Source organism: Anabrus simplex, chromosome X (assembly GCF_040414725.1).
Source record: "Anabrus simplex isolate iqAnaSimp1 chromosome X, ASM4041472v1, whole genome shotgun sequence".
NCBI lineage: Eukaryota > Metazoa > Arthropoda > Insecta > Orthoptera > Tettigoniidae > Anabrus > Anabrus simplex.
This window is the reverse complement of record NC_090279.1, coordinates 114,348,594-114,369,393: the sequence shown is the minus strand read 5'-3', so window position 1 is coordinate 114,369,393 and position 20,800 is coordinate 114,348,594. Positions and strand designations below refer to the sequence as shown.

The 20,800-nt window shown below is 39.6% G+C and overlaps 1 protein-coding gene across 1 annotated transcript in view; it reads right to left on the bottom strand.

The window, feature by feature from the left end:
* Positions 1-18,978: 18,978 nt before the first annotated feature.
* LOC136886523 (uncharacterized) overlaps positions 18,979-20,800 on the bottom strand; it is a 39,156-nt gene continuing 37,334 nt past the window's right edge. Inside the window, exon 3 of the mRNA XM_067159337.2 lies at positions 18,979-19,140. Coding sequence (XP_067015438.2) covers positions 18,979-19,140 — 162 coding nt within the window. The remainder of the gene's footprint in view (positions 19,141-20,800) is intronic.

The following is a 20,800-nucleotide window of genomic DNA, read 5'->3' as shown; positions in this document are numbered from 1 at the left end:
TTCATTCTTTCATTTGTGGGTTGGCAATATTAATCTTTTCTTTCTGCCAGTTTTGAAGTTAGCCAATCAATAATTTCTGTAATTAATTTTTGACCAATCGTGTCTTTCTTCTTCTTCTTCTTCTTCTTCTTCTTCGATTTTGTATGTAACTGTGTACTCTAGCCAATAAACTCCTGGGGGTGTGTCTTAATTATTCATGAAAGGTCTCAAATCTTCCCCGAGGGTATAAAAACTGCTGATTTTCTTGTCTCTCGGCCACATCATCAGCAGTTAGCTTAGTGTATGGACGTGTAGCAGGAGGCGGGAAGCGCCTCTTTCTCCAGGCAGCAGTTCTTCAGTAAGGTAATGGCCGCTTAACATCTTTATTTCTTGCTAGCTCAGCAGTTTAACTGGCAGGGAAGGTCCAAAACCTTTACCATGTAACCTACCTCTTAAACATGTAAAATTTTGTAAAAACTTCACATATCTTTAACTGTAAATTGGGGATAGAGAGTGCTTTACCCTCTCGAGCTTCCCTTCTTTTTTGATCTGAGGTGACTACGTTTTCGTAACCGTTTTTCTACTCTTCCTTAATGTGTTAAATTTATTCTGTATACGAGTCACCTCCATAGCTTGAGAATAGCCCCTGTTTCATCGGCCTAGTGCCTCTTAGGTTTTAAGAAGTTTGATGTAGGAGTGCAAATTCACGCCTCCATTCATTTTGCATTTTGGGCCATTAATTTAACCTGTTATTTTTCTACTAAGGCCCAGTAGGTTGGGTACAAGATACCCCTGTTTCTTTGTAAGTGTGCCTTGAGGGGCAGTTAATGGTAAAGTTTGTTGTGGCCTTTGATAGGCTCAGAAAATTGAGAGCGGGTCAGCTCTTTTATTTGTGGTAAAAGCGCCTCAGAGAGGCTTGATATTCAAAGGTGGGAGCAAGTGCTCCATGTTATTAGGGGTTTTCTGACCTTTGGTAAATATGTGGTTGTGAGCTGAGAGCTCAGAAATTGTAAACTTGGGGCTTGAAGCCCAGCTTGTTAAATTGTCTCTAAATCTTGGCTTTTCCTGGTCTTGTACCTGAGTGTCGGTTACTTGTTGACTTATTCTTACCTGTTAAGTTTTCAAATTCTATGTGAATATTGTTAAGTCTATGTGAATATTGTTAAGTTTTGCTATTTTCGAAAATATAACCTTTAATGAAATTTTAATTCATATCTCAGCCTTGTAGTTAGACCCATTCACCCCCACACCTTCTTTCACCTCTGCTGTTCCACAGATACCTTGGAACAATTATTATTATTATTATTATTATTATTATTATTATTATTATTATTATTGTTGTTGTTGTTATTATTGTTATTGTTATTATTATTATTATTATTATTATTATTATTATTATTATTATTATTATTATTATTATTATTATTATTATTTTAGTCCCCGATGGAAAATGGCTCGTTTGGTTCTGATCAGCAAAGGAAAACTTGGCGGTTATAGACCTTTATGTATGCTGGACACAGCCGGAAAAGGCCTGGAGAAACTTCTGCAGCCCAGAATCCTCTCAGCAGTTCAACTAGCAGGGGATCTATCTGTTCGCCAACATGGATTTCGGAGAGGACACTCGACGCTAGATGCAGTGTGGGAGGTGGTGAATACAGCAGAAAGGGCACAAATGGGCAATCATCATTCCCGTAAATTGACACTTCTTGTGACCCTGGATGTGAAAAATGCCTTCAATTCGGCAAGATGGAGCGACATGTTGGTAGCTCTTGAGGAAACCTTCAAGCTACCACAATATCTTATGCGCATAATGAGAGATTACTTCAAAGATCGCACTCTGTTGTATGATACGGAAGATGGAGAAAAGACAAAACGCCTGACGGCTGGTGCAGCGCAGGGATCGATCCTTGGTCCAGATCTTTGGAACGTAATGTATGATGGCTTGTTACGTTTGGAGATGCCAGAGGACACGAAGCTTGTGGGCTACACCGATGATGTGGCCGCCTTGATAGTAGCTCGTAATGTTGAAATGGCTCAAATCAAACTGAACCAGGTGATGTGGCGCATAAAAGAATGGATGATGAACCACAGTCTAACATTAGCCGAACACAAAACGGAGATAGTTCTTCTGACGAGGAAAAGGATCAAAACTCTTGTACCAATGACTGTTGGAGAGTTAGTGATTGAAACATCTGCGAGCACAAAATATCTAGGAGTGACACTTGACTCCAAGCTCACATTCTGGAATCATATTCAGAGAGCGACAGACAAGGCAGTAAAATACATGACTGCACTTAGCAGACTAATGGGAAATATTAAAGGTCCGAAATCCAGCAAACGACGTCTTCTCATGTCGACGGTTCAGTCAGTGCTCTTATATGGCTCTGAAATCTGGGCTGAATCCCTGAGATTCGCTTGGTATCGGAGAAGGATAGCTGCCGTACAACGGAGAGCGGCTTTACGTATTGCATGCGCATACCGCACGGTCTCCGAACCTGCAATCCTCACGGTGGCAGCAACAGCCCCAATAGACCTACTTACATTAGAGCGACATGAAATCTGGTGAACCCAAGGAGAGCTGGGAAAGAAATGTGCAAAGAAGCGTGCCTTCAGTCAACGGATGAGGCGATGGCAACTCAGATGGGAAAGTGACCCTCAAGGCAAATGGACCAAGCGACTGATACCACGCTTGGATATCTGGGTTGAAAGGGCCCATGGTGAAGTAAATTACTACCTCACGCAGCTTCTAACAGGGCATGGATATTTCCGGAAATTCCTGCATAAAGTGGGCAGAGCGAATGACGCAGCATGCATATACTGTGATGACACTGACGACGTATTTCACACCTTTTTTGTATGTGGCCATTGGACGATTCAGAGAAGATGTGTGGAAACTGAACTAGGAGAATTGACAGCAGATAATATTATTTCGGTGATGCTGCGAAACCAGGAATCCTGGGATCGCGTGGCAGTGTACGTGGAGAATGTCCTTCGTCAGAAGAAGAAGGATTTGGAAGCATACGAACGTTCGTAAAGGAGAAATGAAGAAAGAAGACGTCTGAAAGACAAAGCACGATATCACCCTGAAGTAATGCGAGAGCGGTTCCGGGGTGATGATACACATCGTGGGAAAAGGGTGTGTGGTTTTTAGTGGGTAAGAATCCCACACACTTGTGGAGTGCGGACCCTTCACAAGTGTCTTTTGAAGATTTTCCACAATCCCTCGTAAAAAAAATATATATATTATTCTTGTTATTATTATTATTATTATTATTATTATTATTATTATTATTATTATTATTATTATTATATTATTATTATTATTATTATTATTATTATTATTATTATTATTATTATTACTACTACTACTACTACTACTACTACTACTACTTAATGGTATTAATCCCTCTGGGGAGCCTGTTAACCCCTACAGGGCGCATCTCCGGGTGGGCGATAGGGGAACTCTACAATTCAGTAGGGCTGATTGAAATACCCAATACAACCCGCGGATCAATTGGCAGCCCAGTACCCAGGAGCTTTAAAATACTGGGACACCCTCTCTCCAGGGGTCACAAATATGGACGGCCCAAGCCCAGGGTATGGGTGAAGACTCCAACGGCATCAGTGGTGGAGAAGGTGGACTTCGGCACAGCATCGTTGGCAGAAGAGGGAAACTTGTAGCATCTGTACTCCAGAGGAGCAGCCTAGAATAACACCTGGCAGTAGGTATAAAATGCCTTTGGGAGTGACGACTCCATCATAATAATAGCCTATATATGGTATGATACTAGTAAATCAACCTCGGAAAAGATTAGGGCATCCCCTGCAGGCGACATGCAGTTCTCAGGGTACTGGGGGAACTGTGATAAATGGGCAAAAGGTAACCAGCTTTAAGATAGGAATAGTAAATCTTATGACCCTGACACGAAAGGCGGAGGAAGTAGTAGATTTAATGGAGAAGGAGAAGGTGGAAATAATGGGGCTGAGTGAAGTGAAATGGAAAGGTAATGGAAGGAAGAAATTAAGGAATGGATACATATTATACTGGAGTAGTGGTCAAGAGGCAATAAACGGAGTGGGGCTAATCATTTCAAAGCAATTGGAGGAGGAGGTGAACTCTACAATTCAGTAGGGCTGATTGAAATACCCAATACAACCCGCGGATCAATTGGCAGCCCAGTACCCAGGAGCTTTAAAATACTGGGACACCCTCTCTCCAGGGGTCACAAATATGGACGGCCCAAGCCCAGGGTATGGGTGAAGACTCCAACGGCATCAGTGGTGGCACAGCATCGTTGGCAGAAGAGGGAAACTTGTAGCATCTGTACTCCAGAGGAGCAGCCTAGAATAACACCTAGCAGTAGGTATAAAATGCCTTTGGGAGTGACGACTCCATCATAATAATAGCCTATATATGGTATGATACTAGTAAATCAACCTCGGAAAAGATTAGGGCATCCCCTGCAGGCGACATGCAGTTCTCAGGGTACTGGGGGAACTGTGATAAATGGGCAAAAGGTAACCAGCTTTAAGATAGGAATAGTAAATCTTATGACCCTGACACGAAAGGCGGAGGAAGTAGTAGATTTAATGGAGAAGGAGAAGGTGGAAATAATGGGGCTGAGTGAAGTGAAATGGAAAGGTAATGGAAGGAAGAAATTAAGGAATGGATACATATTATACTGGAGTAGTGGTCAAGAGGCAATAAACGGAGTGGGGCTAATCATTTCAAAGCAATTGGAGGAGGAGGGGAACTCTACAATTCAGTAGGGCTGATTGAAATACCCAATACAACCCGCGGATCAATTGGCAGCCCAGTACCCAGGAGCTTTAAAATACTGGGACACCCTCTCTCCAGGGGTCACAAATATGGACGGCCCAAGCCCAGGGTATGGGTGAAGACTCCAACGGCATCAGTGGTGGCACAGCATCGTTGGCAGAAGAGGGAAACTTGTAGCATCTGTACTCCAGAGGAGCAGCCTAGAATAACACCTAGCAGTAGGTATAAAATGCCTTTGGGAGTGACGACTCCATCATAATAATAGCCTATATATGGTATGATACTAGTAAATCAACCTCGGAAAAGATTAGGGCATCCCCTGCAGGCGACATGCAGTTCTCAGGGTACTGGGGGAACTGTGATAAATGGGCAAAAGGTAACCAGCTTTAAGATAGGAATAGTAAATCTTATGACCCTGACACGAAAGGCGGAGGAAGTAGTAGATTTAATGGAGAAGGAGAAGGTGGAAATAATGGGGCTGAGTGAAGTGAAATGGAAAGGTAATGGAAGGAAGAAATTAAGGAATGGATACATATTATACTGGAGTAGTGATCAAGAGGCAATAAACGGAGTGAGGCTAATCATTTCAAAGCAATTGGAGGAGTATGTTGAAGTGGTAGAATGTGTGAGTAACGGAAAGGAGACAGGGGAGACAGAGTGAGAAATGAAGATGTTAGGAAGGAAGTTGGGATAGGAAAGTTAAATGAGAGAGTTGAAAAGAATAAATTAAGGTGGTTTAGACATGTAAAGAGGATGTAGGAGGAAAGAATTCCAAGACTGATGCTGGAGGCAAAGTGCAAAGGCAAGAGAGCAAGAGGAAGACCTAGAACAAGGTGGATTGAATCAGTGAAGAGTGAAATAAGAAGACGAAATTTAGACTGGGACAAGATCGTGGAAGAGGAATGGTGGAAAGAAAGAGGAAGATGGAGAAGTGCCATAAATACCCTGACCCGGCAGCAGCTGGATAACGGGAAATGATGATGATTACTTTTTTCATTGCACAAAAATATAGAAATTGCAATTTTGTCTTATCAAGTTTAACCCTTAGCACTCACGCGGCCATGAGAATATCCCACATAGGAAACAGTGTTCAGAAAAAAAGAGGGCTAAGGGTTAAGGACGAGGGCACAGAATTATTTGGTCCTGCTTCTTTGTTTCAAAAAACTTTGTCAAATGACAGGCCATGTTATATTTGATTGACTTCAGACTGAAACCATTAGTTAAGATATTCTTCGAGGATGTTGGTTCAGGCTAATGATTCTAATATGATTGTGGGAATAAAACACTAGAATAGTGGTAATTTCATGGAAGAAATGTCTTTGTGGAAAAGAAAAGCTGTTGACCTCAATTCAGAACTTATCCATGCAGCTGTATCGGAAATCCCAAGTGACAGTTAATCTTTGATGTCAGATGCAGTATCTTCCGAAAGTGATTCATCGGATAAAGACTTCACAATGGCAACACCTACTCCTGTGGCTATGTCACAGGTTTCCAATAACCAAGTTCTTCCAGGGACAAGAACTCCTCAATAGTCATTTTCAGAGGGTGAAGATGATGGTTAGAATATAGAAGTGAAGGACATTTTCAAATGGCACGAGCATCATGCACCTGTCATTAATATCAATTATGGAAGAGTTTACGTTAATAAATGGTCTTTTTCTACATTGTAAAACATTTTATTCCTTCTTCTGAAAGTTTACAGAAGGTCATCTGGGATCTTTGTTGACGAGTTTGAAGGTTGCTAGTGGTGCTGGTATCAACTTGAGCACGTCAAAAGGTTGAGTGATGATTCACATCAGAACTGAGAATGTGTGCGTCGAGTTTCGTGACATTAGATGCAACAATACTGAAGCGGATTGACCCGTACTGGGAGGGCTACACAACACCCCTTTCTGATGCTAAATATAGCTATTCTGCAATGCAAGGAGTGTGCAAGAAGCACGATTTCTTGATATCAAAGAACGGGATCAGTGCGGTATTGAATAACGCAAGGGAAAGGCTGACTGGGAAAATACATGACCAGCCATACACCAGAAGTGGTGAGGAAAGTGAAGGTCCTTCTCTCAGGTAGTAACCCTGCCCCTCAAAGGACTATTGCACATAAGTTGGGGATGTCTGTTTCAACAGTTAACACCATAATTAACAGGAACCTGCAATCAGAAAAGGCGCATAAGCAACGAGTTCACAAGCTGTTGCCTCGTCATGTTTCGGAACACGCACGAAAGCTGTATGGCAGAGGACTGATGGAGAATTGTGGTGACATTTGACGAAGCATATGTGTCCCTTAGTGTATGTAACAAACCCTGCTTGATTTACTCCTGCCCTAGAGACAATTGTACATTGTATAAGGAATGCCAGGAAAGTTTTCCAAAGGGTTTCATGATCATCGCTGGATGCTGCTACAATGTAACCATTTGCCGTGTCACTAATAATGTGAAGGTGAACTTTACGTACTATCAACAAGAAGTTTTAACACCCATTTAAATTACAGATATCCCAACACTGAATGGAAGGGTGAAAAATCTGGTAGGAGTACATGAAGATAAGGCATCCAGCCACACCTCTTCTTCGACTCGTCTGTTCTTAGAGAGAATGGAGATGGAAAATGGAATCCATGCAATTGCTTTCACTGACATTCCGGTAATAATAATAATAATAATAATAATAATAATAATAATAATAATAATAATAATAATAATAATAATAATAATAATAATAATAATAATAATCATCATCATCATCGTATGGCCTCAGCTACCGCATGCAGACATTTTAATTTGACGCCATCTGGCTGTCTGCTCGTCAATTTCGACGTTCCGTTTTACTCTAGGCACACTAGATGGCAGACAGAGTCAACCGAAACTCTCTTGGGCATCTATGGCTGAGATTTAATGACTTTTGTTGGGTAAACACCAAATGTGTCACCAGAGATCTTTTACATGCCGACATCGTACGACATGGAGTGTCGAATGGACTTTTTTCCGCCCTTCAAAATTCCGACTACCTCTGCCGGGTTTGAACCCGCTATTTTGGGATCCGGAGGCCGACACTCTGCCACTGATCCACAGAGGCAGCTGACATTCCGGTGAAGGCACCCAATGGATCAACCATGGACTTACGCGCATTTTAACTCCTAAAAAGGGCCTTAGGAAATAAACGTCGATGCATTATCAATGGCCTCTGGAAAGCCTGTCAGGAAGAGTGGGATAAGATAAGACATGCTAGCTATGCGGAAAAGTCTGCTGCAATGGAAATGACTTTGTCGGGCTATAGCTAGAAATGCTGGCTTTCCAATCGAGCATGATCGTTGGTGGAGACATGGCTCTTCATAAGCCAATTACCCTTCAAACATCGTTCCCAGAGATCCCGAATGACCTTCTGTACTTGTTATCAGCGCCTCAGCCGTTGTCATCAAAAATATAGTGAGAGCTCTTTTTGATGGATGAAAAGTAATGAAAATTTAAATGACACTATTTTTCCATTTTGTGAACCATGTGCATTATTAATAAATATGAAATATTAATCTTCATCACCAAGCTCCCTTGTGGAGTGTCGGTCTCTGGATCCCAAGATAGCAGGTTCAAACCCAACAGTAGTAGTCCGAATTTTTGAAGGGTGGAAAAAAAACAAGTCCAGCACGTAAAAGATCTCTGATAACACATTTGGTGAACTTGACAAAATTAATTAAATCTCAGCCACAGACACCCAAGAGAGATTCGGTTTATTCTGCCATCTAGTGGGCCTAGAGTAAAACGGGTGAGCAAACAGCCAAACTGCATCACCATCAGCATTCAGTCTGCAAGCGTGCCACAATACTGTGGGCTTGTTTAGTTCCATACCTCTTATTAGAAACCGAGTCTAATTATGGTCGTCTTGGTCTCCCTCTACTTCTCTCACCCTCGATGGCTGAGTGCATATCACTTCATTCCTGACTTAGCCTCCAAGTATCATCCTGATTGTACCAGCTGTTACTTCTAGCTTTCACTCCCATAAAGCAAAAGTCGTCTAAAAACAGACCGGGAGCTAACGTCTTAGAGAATACCGGTACTGTTAATTACAATTGCAAACTCAGTGCATTAGCTTTGCTGCACCTTGATTCAATCCCATTAAGAATACATACGTCATTCCATCTTAAGTGATGGGTCGGCGAACGAGGCTTCTTCACCAGTTCTGATCTCGGAACTTCTCTCCTTCTTCGATGCTTTCCAAAGTATGTCCTCCCTGTTCAATGTCAGTCTTCACCATGTCCTTGTACCTGACTCTTGGACACCCTCTTAGTTGTTTGTCTTCAAGTTTTAGATCATACATTGAGAATACACATCCTAAATACTTGAAATTATCTACGTGAACTACAGGGTGTGTACAAAGTTCAAATACCCCTACATTACGTTAAATTAAATTCAAGTCAAACTGACATGATATAAAAGTACATATATTCATTATTTATTTCTACTTACATCTTACATCTTAAGAATCTGAAATATCTATACGTGTCCCTCCGTGGTCTCTGCACAGCTGAATACACCACCATGTTTTCATCCTCATATTAAGCAACATCCTTGGGGTCACTCTCTGGAAAGCTTCGCGCACCGCAGTTTTCAGATCATCAATTCCAACATACCGCTGCTTCTTCATCTGTTCCTTGATGTAACCCCAGAGTGCATTATCACGTGTTGTTGGATCAGGGCTCCTTGGTGGTCATGGAAGAGAAGCTAGATCATTATCCAATCCTCCACCTATCTAGCGATTCCCAAAGACTGCATTCAGACGTTGTCGAACAGCCACTGCGAAGTGAGCCGGCGTCCCATCTGGTTGAAACTAAACGTCTAAGTTTTGAACCAGTCATTAATCATCTGGAGGTAGCTGTTCTGATTAACAGAATGATCAAACAAATATGGGATAAACAGATGCGTTTGTGTCATTCTGGCCCAGATCATGACGTGAGGTGGGTTTTGTTCAATTTCTTGAAAAAAAAATTAGGATTTTGTTTTCCCCAAAAGTAAACATTGTGACTAAGGGAGCTGCGATAAATTGCATATTCGTCAGTGAACATGACTTCTGCCTTCTGAGTGGCTGTTTGGAATTGTTGCAGCATCCGACCACAAGCATCAACACGTCTGTCAAATCATCATCTGATAATTCACTGACACCCAGTAGATGCCAACACCTCATTTTTAAATCCACTTCGATGCGTTTCCTCATGGTTGATTCCGTATCCCCAACTCTGATGCACGCTTCTGTATGGATTTGACTGGAGATTGCTCAATAGATTTTTCCAAGTCAGAACAAAGTTCAAGTCTGGTGGATGGTCTTCCACTTTCAGCACATCGCGAACACTGACCGCTAACAATGTCTTCTTTGTCGGCGCTGCTTTCACAAACCATGCAACGAAACTGTCCCTCACATTTTAAACTGATTTGCCACTAATTTTATGCTCGTGAATCCACACAGCGGACAGCAAACATTCCTCAATTGTAAATCACTTGTATCAGCCATTCTTTCAATATCTTGGCACTACCTGCTGTCAACAATTGAAGTCAATAATAACGGGTATCTGACAATAGAAATAAGTAAATAATGAGTAGGGGTGTACAGACTCTGTGTGCACTCTGTATTGATTTAATTTACAATCTAATCATTATGAGTTTGATGATGATTCCTGAGTTAAATGGCGGTCGTGTAGGAGTGTGTGCGAGTGAAGCTTCGTAAATTGGACGAAGTAAGGCGACACCAATGAGGATGTTGCCATAAATATAGTAAATTTGAGTAAATTAAGGAAAGTGTGGCCAGCGTAAAGTGTAATTTCGGGAAAGTAACGTGGGTAGAGGCTCAACGGACATTTATAAAGAACTACACACAGACCTAACCTCTAACATGGCCCCATGCAAGATCTGTGGAGACTCGATCACAGGAGGTCAGAAGGTGACTTGTGGTAAGTGTGGAACTGTGTACCATGGCCAGTGTGTAAAACTTAATAAAAGCGAGAGTGATGCAATTGTGAAAAATAAAAGTATAACATGGAATTGTGAGGAATGTAACAAAGGAGAAACGAAAGCAGGAGGGGGTGATAAACCTTCTAAAGTTACAACGGAGAACAACGGAGCAAACTAGACGACACACAGAGTGCGGTGAGTGACAAAAAGAGATTGCTGGTGGATCCGCTACAGGTAACTAACATTCTTAAATCAGAAAACAAACAAACTGAAACAGGAAGTGGATGACTTAAAGGGACGAGCGGAGGACATCGAGCAGTACTCCAGACTGAATTCCGTAGAAATCCATGGAGTTCCAGAAACACAAGGTGAAAGCACGGAGGAGGTGGTCGGTAAAGTTATTGCTGCCAATGGGGTATATATAGATTCATCAATGATTGACACATGTTACAGATTTCCCTCAAGAACATTTCCTGGACCAGGTGCTCCAACACCACCTCATGGCATCATAGTAATTCTCGTGCGGAGAGCGGATAAGGAGAAACTGATGGATGCCAGAGCTAAATGAGGGAAGATAATAACAACCCTCGACCTTGGGTGGACAACAAGCCAGCTGAGTGCCTTTCCCCTTCAAGGAAGAAGCAAAGAGGAAAACGACCAATTACCAGTTCTGCTGGGTATGGAATGGTAAGATATTTGTTACAAGGAAGCCAGGCGATCCGGTCTTACAGATTAAATATGCAGAAGACATTGAGAAGATAAAGTAAAATGCCAAAACAAAACACAAATAATAGTATAGATAGGTACAGTAGTAAAGAAGTGGTAACTATTAGTTATTAGAATGTGAGGAGAGTTAGGACAAAGACTCAAGAACTATTTTTAGCTGCCTCTGGAAATAACCATAAGATAATCTGCATAACCAAATGTTGCCTCACTAAGTCTATATATGATAATGAGATCATCCCTAGTAATTACTGCGTGTTTAGAGCAGATAGAGAACATAAAGCAACAGGTAAACGGAGGGGAGGTGGGGTGGTTATAGCCGTTGATAAAATGTTTAAAACTCATGAAATTATTCCTTACTCTCGTGAATTTGAATTTGTAATGGTTAAAGTTCAGTTTAAATGTATGTCATATGTTATAGGAGTAGTTATTTTCAACCAAATTCTAACCTTGATAAATACTGTGAATTTTTTGAAATAATTGAATCAACAATAAATCCAGGAAATAAAAGTCCTAGTTGTACTGTAGGAGATGAGAGAAACAAATCAGGATGCTGGTACAAGATCGGCAGCAATGCAGCTTCAAAACTTCCTAAATCTCACGAATCTAACGTCTAGAAATACTATCATGAATAAATTTGGATACTGTTAAGATTTAGTTCTGGCCTCTACAACAGAGCAAATTCACATTGAGTGAGATGATCAGCCTTTGTTACCTGAAGATGACTATCATCCTGCACTGATTCTCTCAACAGAAGTTAATCTAAGAAGACTTAGTACAATGGACAGTAGGTCAACTTTTGGGCATCGTAATTATAATACAGCTAAGTTTCAATTACTCTTTGAATTACTAAACACTTGTGATTGGTCAGAATTGAATGACATTGAAGACATTAACAGTGCTTTACATTGCTTCTATAATAAATTCTATGAGATTCTTGATTATTGTGTTTCTCTGACTAAGAATAGTAAAAGAACTTATCCAAGATGGTATAATAAAGAAATAATACAACTAATTTGAAATAAGGAAAAGAATAGGAAAATAAGACATCGTAGTGAATACAGTATGACAGAGTTCAAAACAAAGAGAGCAATCCTTAAATTGAAAATAAGAAAAGAGTATAAAGAATACATTCAAGGTACAGAAAGTAGTATAACTGGTAATAGCAAAAACGGTTGCTCCTTTTAAAGCAAAAGAGGACCAATTATCAAGAATGTCACAGATATGTACTGAATGATAGCACCTTAACTTCTAAGACAGAAATAGTCGATGGATTTACCTCTTACTTCAAAAGTAAATACACAAAAAATAACACCAAAAATAATGAGCAGTATATTCTAGAGGAACTGCAATATAAGGAACATGACATGCCAAACATTTCACTGGTATCTGTTGATGATGTCAAATGTGCTATAAAAAGATTACAATCTAAAAGGAGTGCTGGTCAAGATAAAACACCCCAATATGTAGTGAAGTGCCTTATCACCTCTTCTATTCATAGCAGTTATGGATACCATTTTAAAGGAACTAAAAGGAAAAGGTAATAAAGATCTTCAGGCTCTAGTGTTTGCAGACGATGTGGCAATATGGGATGAAACAGAGGAGGGAGTGCAAAAAAATCTGAATGCATGGTGTAAGAAGTTTGATGATTCTGGAATGAAATTGAACCCATCAAAAACAGTAGCAATGAAAATCAGCAGACATAATACAGAATGCAATATAAAAATACAGGACCACCAAGTTGAGGTAGTACACCAGTTCAGATATTTAGGAAGTGTAATGGCTAGTAATAACAGAGCTGAGGTAGAAATAACAAAGAGAGTAACCAAAGGTTCTAACTTTTACAGTATCATTAGACACCTACTATGGGATGAGAAGGTCCCACAAAGAACAAAAATGACCATGTACAAGTCATATTTCATTCCCATCCTTACATATTCTCTGGAAACCTGCACACTAACATCAAAGGATTGTAGTAGGATTCACGCCTGTGAAATGAAATTTCTTAGAACTGCCCTCCAAAAGACACGACTTGATCATGTGAAAAATGATGAGATCCGATCTAACCTAGGTGTAAATGAATCGATGGAGGAAACTTAGGTCATCTAAACTTAAATATGGTTTGGGCATGGTAAACGAATGAATAGCACAAGGTTACCATGTGCTTATTTGGAAAAGAGAATAACAGGTAGAAGACCAGCTGGAAGACCAAGAAGAAGATGGATGGACCAACTGAGGGAAGACATGGAGAGAAGAGGATGGAATTGGGAATCTGTCATGGACAACAAAATCTTTTTGAATAGGCAACTTTGGAAGACGCTTGTTTTCAAACACCCTACCCGGCTCGCTGGAAGGGCAAACTGATGATGATGATGATGATGATTATGATGATGTAGTGAAAAGACGCGGAGACACTTTTGCATATCCACTTTGTATAATTATTAACAAATCTCTGCAACAAAAAATATTTCCTGATTTGTGGAAGATAGCAAGAGTGTGTCCAATTCATAAAGATGGTAATATCGAAAACATACATTATTATAGACCAATATCAATACTATCAGTCTTATGCAAGTGTTAGAGGGTATACTTTACTGCAATATCTATCGACATGTTGAGAAAGTCATCATAGAGCAACAACATGGCTTTATCCAAGGGAGATCAACAAGTTCAAATTTAGCAAACTACACAAATTATGTGTCATCAAGGAGGACAAGTGGATGTCATACACACGGACATGACAAAAGCATTCGATAGGATTGATCATCATAAATTTCTAAACAAGCTTCACAATTTTGATTTCAGCCCTGAACTGGTCAAATTATTTAACTCCTACTTCAGGAATAGATTTCAATTTGTTAGTTTCAAAGGGTTAGCTTCATCCATGAACAGGGTAACTTCAGGCGTAAATCAAGGTTCAAAATTAGGTCCACTGTTGTTCACTCTGTTTGTTAATGATATTGGTTCTGTATTGAAGAATTCTAAATTTCAGTTATATGCTGATGACATGAAAATTTACAGGCAGGTTACTTCAAACAAGGATAATGAAAAATTACAACAAGACTTCACAGCACTGGTTGAATGGAGAAAACACAATTCCTTTCAATTCAATGTTAAGAAATGTGAATCAATGATCTTTACTAGAAAAATACAACCAAAAATCCATTCTTATGAAATGAACAGTATCAGCCTAAAACGAGTTGAAGAAAAGAAGGGTTTAGGAGTAATATTTGATAGTAAACTTCAGTTCAATATACACATTAAATAATGCCGTAAATAAGACCCATAGGAACCTAGGATTTCTGATGAGAAACACAAGCAAATTCAAAAATATCAAAGCGATAATACAGGTATACAATTCACTAATTAGAACAGTAATAGAATATGCATCTATAATCTGGAATCCATTATGTATTAAATATATAAAATAAATAGAAAATGTTCAAGCTAAATTTCTAAGATATCTGTATTTCTGTATCTCTAAAACTAGTGCAAAATATGTGGCATATAGTGACTTAATAACAAATTTTGGGATAGATAAGTTGCATACTAGGAGAACATTAAAGAGTGTAAAATACCTACATAGAATTCTCAAAGGTAAAGCAGATAACTGAGAGTTACTCCAACAGATTAACCTATATGCACCGTTTGGAAGTAATAGAACTTTCTTTATTAAAAGGTCAAACACAAATCACCATATGAATTCACCATTAAACAGAATATGTCAGTCAATTAATAAAATGCCAAGCATGGACATATTTCACGAGGAGAGTCAGAGAGGAACTCACACACAGAGAAGACATAAGTTAAATAGAGTAGCATACTTGTGTACCATGAATAATTTAGTCCTTAGATTAATTTAGATTAACAATGTAGAGAGAAGCCTTTATATCTACTGTTCCTTGACATCGAAAAGGCCTATGACAGCATACCAAGGGAGCTTATTTCAGAGTGCCTGAGAAAACTCAAAGTTCGAGAGACTGCAGGGGTGGAGTCAGAAGTTTGAGAGATATGGATTAAACATCAACAAGGCTAAAACGGTGGTGTTGGAAGGTACAGAAGGGTGACAACCAGCCAGAAATAATGCTAAATGGCACTAAGCTGGACAGTGTCAGAGAATTTTAAGTACTTGGGTAGTATAATGTCCAAGGATAATTTAGCTAAATATGAAGTAAACAGCTGAATCAGCAAAGCAATACATTTTTACCTCCAAGCCAGAGAGCTGCTACGGGATAAACAAGTACAACTCAAAACCAAGATGACACTGTATAAATCATACTACACCCCTATCCTCACATACAGCCTGGAAACTGCTACATTAACAAGAAAGGACAACTCAAAACTTCAAGCAGCAGAAATGAAGTTCCTACACACAATGATCCAGAAGACCAGGAAGGATAAAGTCAGGAATGAAAAAGTCAGAGAAGATGTAGGACTAGAAGACTCCTCACCCCAGAAGATCCAAAGGCAAGACTGAAGTGATTTGGTCATGTGAAAAGAATGAGTGCCAATAGATCTGCAAGAAAGGAGTAGGAAAGAGAAATAAGGGGAAAGAGACCAGTGGGGAGACGTAGAGAAAAATGGACAGACTTAGGGAAGAAGGATGTAGAGGAGAGAGGACAGGATTGGGAGTGGATTGTGAACGAAGAATGGTTCATGGACCGAACAAACCAGAAGGGACTCATATACCACACCTGGGAAACTTGGAGTTGGTCAACGATGATGATGATGAATGTACATTTTAGGAGAAATTAAGATAATAAGTTGAAACACACACTTACTACTGTCCATAGTTCATAAGTATAGTATTAGGTTTCATATTTTAATTTTTATTATAAATTATTTATAAAATTAGAAATAAGAAATGGAAATGTTCTGTAAGTGGGCAGAAATGCCTGTTGAACAATAAATCAAATAAATAAATAATGAAGAAAGACAATCTCCACATCTTCAAATACACGAGGCGGAAATGGAAAGTGTTACGCCATGAGCACCTTGACTGATACCCCATGAGATATGTTCATCCTTGTATGACCTAATTGCTAGTACAGGGAAACACCATTCTTAAAGATGGCGGCGGGGTGTATACGTGATGGCTGCTGGGTGTGTCTAATGTTACTGTCTCTTTTCAGGTAGAGATCACAACACAGCATGCCTAGAGGACGTGCACAGACAGCTAATTGCCATTTTTCGGACTTAGTGAAAGGTAGAATCATTGGCATGAGGAATATGGGAGCATCATACCGACACATTGCGCAGACGGTTGTAGTGCAATGACTGAAGAACGAGTAATAACAAGATGGACTCAGGGCAACAGTGTGGCACGAAGAGCAGGCACGGGTCCTTCCAGAAGGAGATCGTAGGATTCTTCGGCTGGCTCTGACGAACAGACGGATGACACCAACGGAAATCTGGACACTGGTGTTACAGGCAGAGTGTCACCATGAACCGTAGGGAACAGATTACTGGAAGCTGGGTTTAGATCTTGAGTTGCCATGACACCAAAGCACAGAACAACAGAGACTTGCATGGTGTAGAGCCCGAGTCAGAGTCAGAGCAACGTGAACATGTCCGTAGACAACCTGGTGAAAGGTCACAGGAAGCAGCAATTATCGAGGCAGATACCTCTCAGATTCCTGGAATTATGGTGTGGGGAGCAAGTGGATATGACAACAGGACAGATTTGGTACTTGTTGAAAGGAGACTAAATGCTCGCCAGGATGTGGCAAGAATGGTAAACCCTGTTGTAATACCCTTTATGACGAGGCTACCAAATGGCATATTCCAGCAAGATAATGCACGAGCCCACACTGCAGTTCATAACAGAAATCCCTTGAGGAATGTTCAGATCCCTGACTGGCCTGCCCGATCGCCTGATTCGTCACCCATAGAGTATGTCTGGGATGTGATGGGAAGACGTATACGGTGATACCAGCCTCCAGCCATCAATCATTATGAACTGACAAAGCATGTGTTTCAGGCATGGCAAGAAATCCCTCAGGATGACATTCAGAGGCTGTTGACATTGGGGGGCCATACCTGATAATGATGTGATGAATATCTCCACAAAGTTTGGAGTGATACTTCATGGTGTATCATTTTCCATTTCTGCTAGTGCAGATCCTCATTAAGGCAGTTCTTCTTAGACCCTCACGAGCTCGTTTCTACTTTCCAGATTCATCAGGAAGGCAATTATGTATTTTTATTCCTAGTTCAATAATGTGCTTTTTAAAGGTGTGTTATAGTGTAATACTTATACTTGTGTGTTCGACAGACTGCAAAGCTTTTAAGTTGATTATTGTGGCAGTGAAAAGGCAGAATTTGGCATGAACTGATGGGAACTCTCATTTATATTGTAAAGGTGGAATGTATGATCAAGTAGTTACAATAATACGGGCTTTACGATGAAATTTATCACAAGATCTAACTTTTCTAGAACATGTAACTCTCATGGAGTAAGCAAGAAAGAAGAGAGATCTAATTGGACAAAATTAAAGTGTTTTTAATTGGTAAAATTAGGATCTGAAGGTGAATTCTGCATTCTGATTGATCCCCTTTTGTCCTTGCACCATTTCCTGTTTCTTGAACTTCACCACTCTTTCGGTGTCTTTGTCTGGCTGACCATCTTAGCGAGCGGTAGTGCTCAAGCCAAGGTGTTCACTCGCTATCTCAGGGTGAGTGCTATATCTTCTTTCATTCGTGCTTGGTGACAACGGACTTAGCATTGGCAGTCTAGATAAGTACAGAAGTGTTTCATTATATTAATACTTGTAAATTTATTTTTTGTCATTACTGGTTCATATTATCACTAAACTCTCTATCACTGACAAGTTTACGCAACTTAAACAATACTGTACATATATAAGCATGTTTTAGTGATTTGATAGAATCTCAGGATGTTCTTGTAGAACAAAACGTGTCATTCTTTGTATAACAGTGTGTATTTTAACAGGTATGTTTATAGTGTTATAATTTATATTGTAATTCTAATGTGTTTGGCAGACTGAAAAGGTTTTGTTACATTTATGTTACTTGAGTTTGTTCAATCTTTTCAGTTAAAAAAAAAAAAAAAGAAGAAGAATGTTTGAGTACCAGGAAAATTACCTTTCTGAAAATTTATTTCGCAAAAAGGATATGTTTCACCACCTCACAGGGTTGCATGTAGTTGTCGTGTTTCCTTACCTTGTCTTTTTAAATTTTGTGTTGCAATGTTTTTTGACCATTCTAAAGTGTTCTAATGTTCTTTCCATTTAATTGTGTTACGTTAACCGCTCAATATCCAACTTTCCTTACTCGTCCCCGTGAACGTCAACTATTGACAGTAATTAACTTTAATAATATTGTTATTTGCTTTAAGTCCCACTCCCCAGAATTTAGTCCTGCATGAGTGTTCTTACGTGCCAGTAAATCAACTGACAAGAGGCTGATGTATTTGAGCACCTTCAAATACCACCAGACTGAGCCAGAATCAAACCTGCCAAGTTGGGGTCACAAGACCAGTGCCTCAACCGTCTGAGCCACACAGCCTAGCGTTATCGACTTTCAATATTCGCTGTAACATATTCAAGCTGTAAGCATACCAGTATCATCAGATGATGGAGCTGCTTCACCCTCCGTGTTGGAAGCGATGGAGGCCCGACTACTCAGGTTGCTCGACGATGCCGTGTCCTTGCCGCTGCTTGGCACTCTGATCTTTAGCAAGTTGGTCAGGCTCCCACACACTGCCTGAAAGTGACAATTGAAGGATGACTCTAGCTTCTCGTTAGACAAATATGGGATTCTCATTCCTTATTGCTATAGACAGAAAGGTTTACCAAAATATGAAAACAAACATTAGAATATGAAATACTGGTAAACGCATGACATTCAGTATTCGTACACATTTAACTCAAAGATATAGGACAAAAAAAAAAAGAGTCAAATTTCCCTCTGGGGAAATCAAAGGATCATGATAATATGTCTTTCAATAAAATGTGTGGTGCGATGTTACCTAGCAACCGTGCAGGCTGTGATGATGGCCATGACATAGAGATCCATGGCTTGCGCAGCTCTCAAGGTACTGTTGCTAGTTAACATAGTGTTACACAATTTTGCCTACAGTTTATGAATCTTATCTAAATATTTTTAAAAATTATTTTATGTCCACATTGGAGCACTTTAATCAATCCATATACATTTAAGTCTTAAGAGTATTAAATACAAATTTGGTTTATGTTTCTTATTCTGCTCCCAGAACTCTTCATTCTTTTCAACCTGACTGCCCTTTCTTCATCCGTTATGGTGTACTGTTTGCTTCTAAAAGTTGTTAGTTTAAGTCTCTGTTTCTCAGGATCCTCTTTTCTCGGTCATCAATTTGCTGCATTGTCAAATCTAACTCATCTAAAACATTTTGGACTTCTTTGAACAAATTATTCTTGGTTTTACTTTTCAAAAATAGTTGAAAAGATGTTTCATTACCCTGGTTTCTGGTAGTCTTGATATGTGGCAGAAAAATGCAACCCTCCTTTTCTGCACTGTTTTTGTTATTGACTCAGTTTCCTGGTATACTTCACTAGGTAATAATCGCCATTGTCCATCTACTTGGTGTTTTTTGTTTATGATTGTTTCTGTCTTCTGTAATTTATCTGTTGTTGAATAGTGTTTCACTAGCATAGGTTGCTTCTGGTTTAATAACAGAGTTGTAGTATTTGAATTTTGCATTTATCGAGAGAGATTTCTTCTTGTAGGTTGGCCAAGTGATACGTTGTGCTTGTTTCTATTTAGTTGTTCTATTTTCTAATGATACTTTCTTGTTTAACCTCCCCAAGATACTTGAATTTATTTACAATCTTAATTTGTTTGTTATTATTCAGCGTGATAGTTGGCGTTTCCGTCTTTTCAAATGAGATTTGTAGTCCGACTTTTGCTGTTCTTTTTTAGAGTTCTTCAGTTTGGTGTTTAGCCTCTTTCACACTATTTGCGAGCAGCGCAAGGACATCTGCAAATGCCAGGCAATTGAGTTTGATATTTTTGCCAATCTTGATCATGCGAGAGTGGACTAACAATCTCATCTATATATTTAAAAAGTTTACTAAAAACGGCTCTGTCCAGTCCATTCAGCCGTTCTATTGGACCTATTTTCTTCATTTTTGTTTTATTCTCTCCAGAATTATCTATCGGTGAATCATGAGACATTGATAGGTCTCTACGTTCAGCCTACTTTGAGTACCGTAATCCTAAAATCAAATCACTAAATAACTACTCCAATAACTGCAGGCTAAGAATTACCCTAGTCCGCAATACATTCTGAACTTAGCAGCTTGCACACAGTTAAGGAGTAATATGTTTACATAAAGATATCAGCAAAGCTAAACGACGGTGACTATAGACAAACCTGCAATTTCAA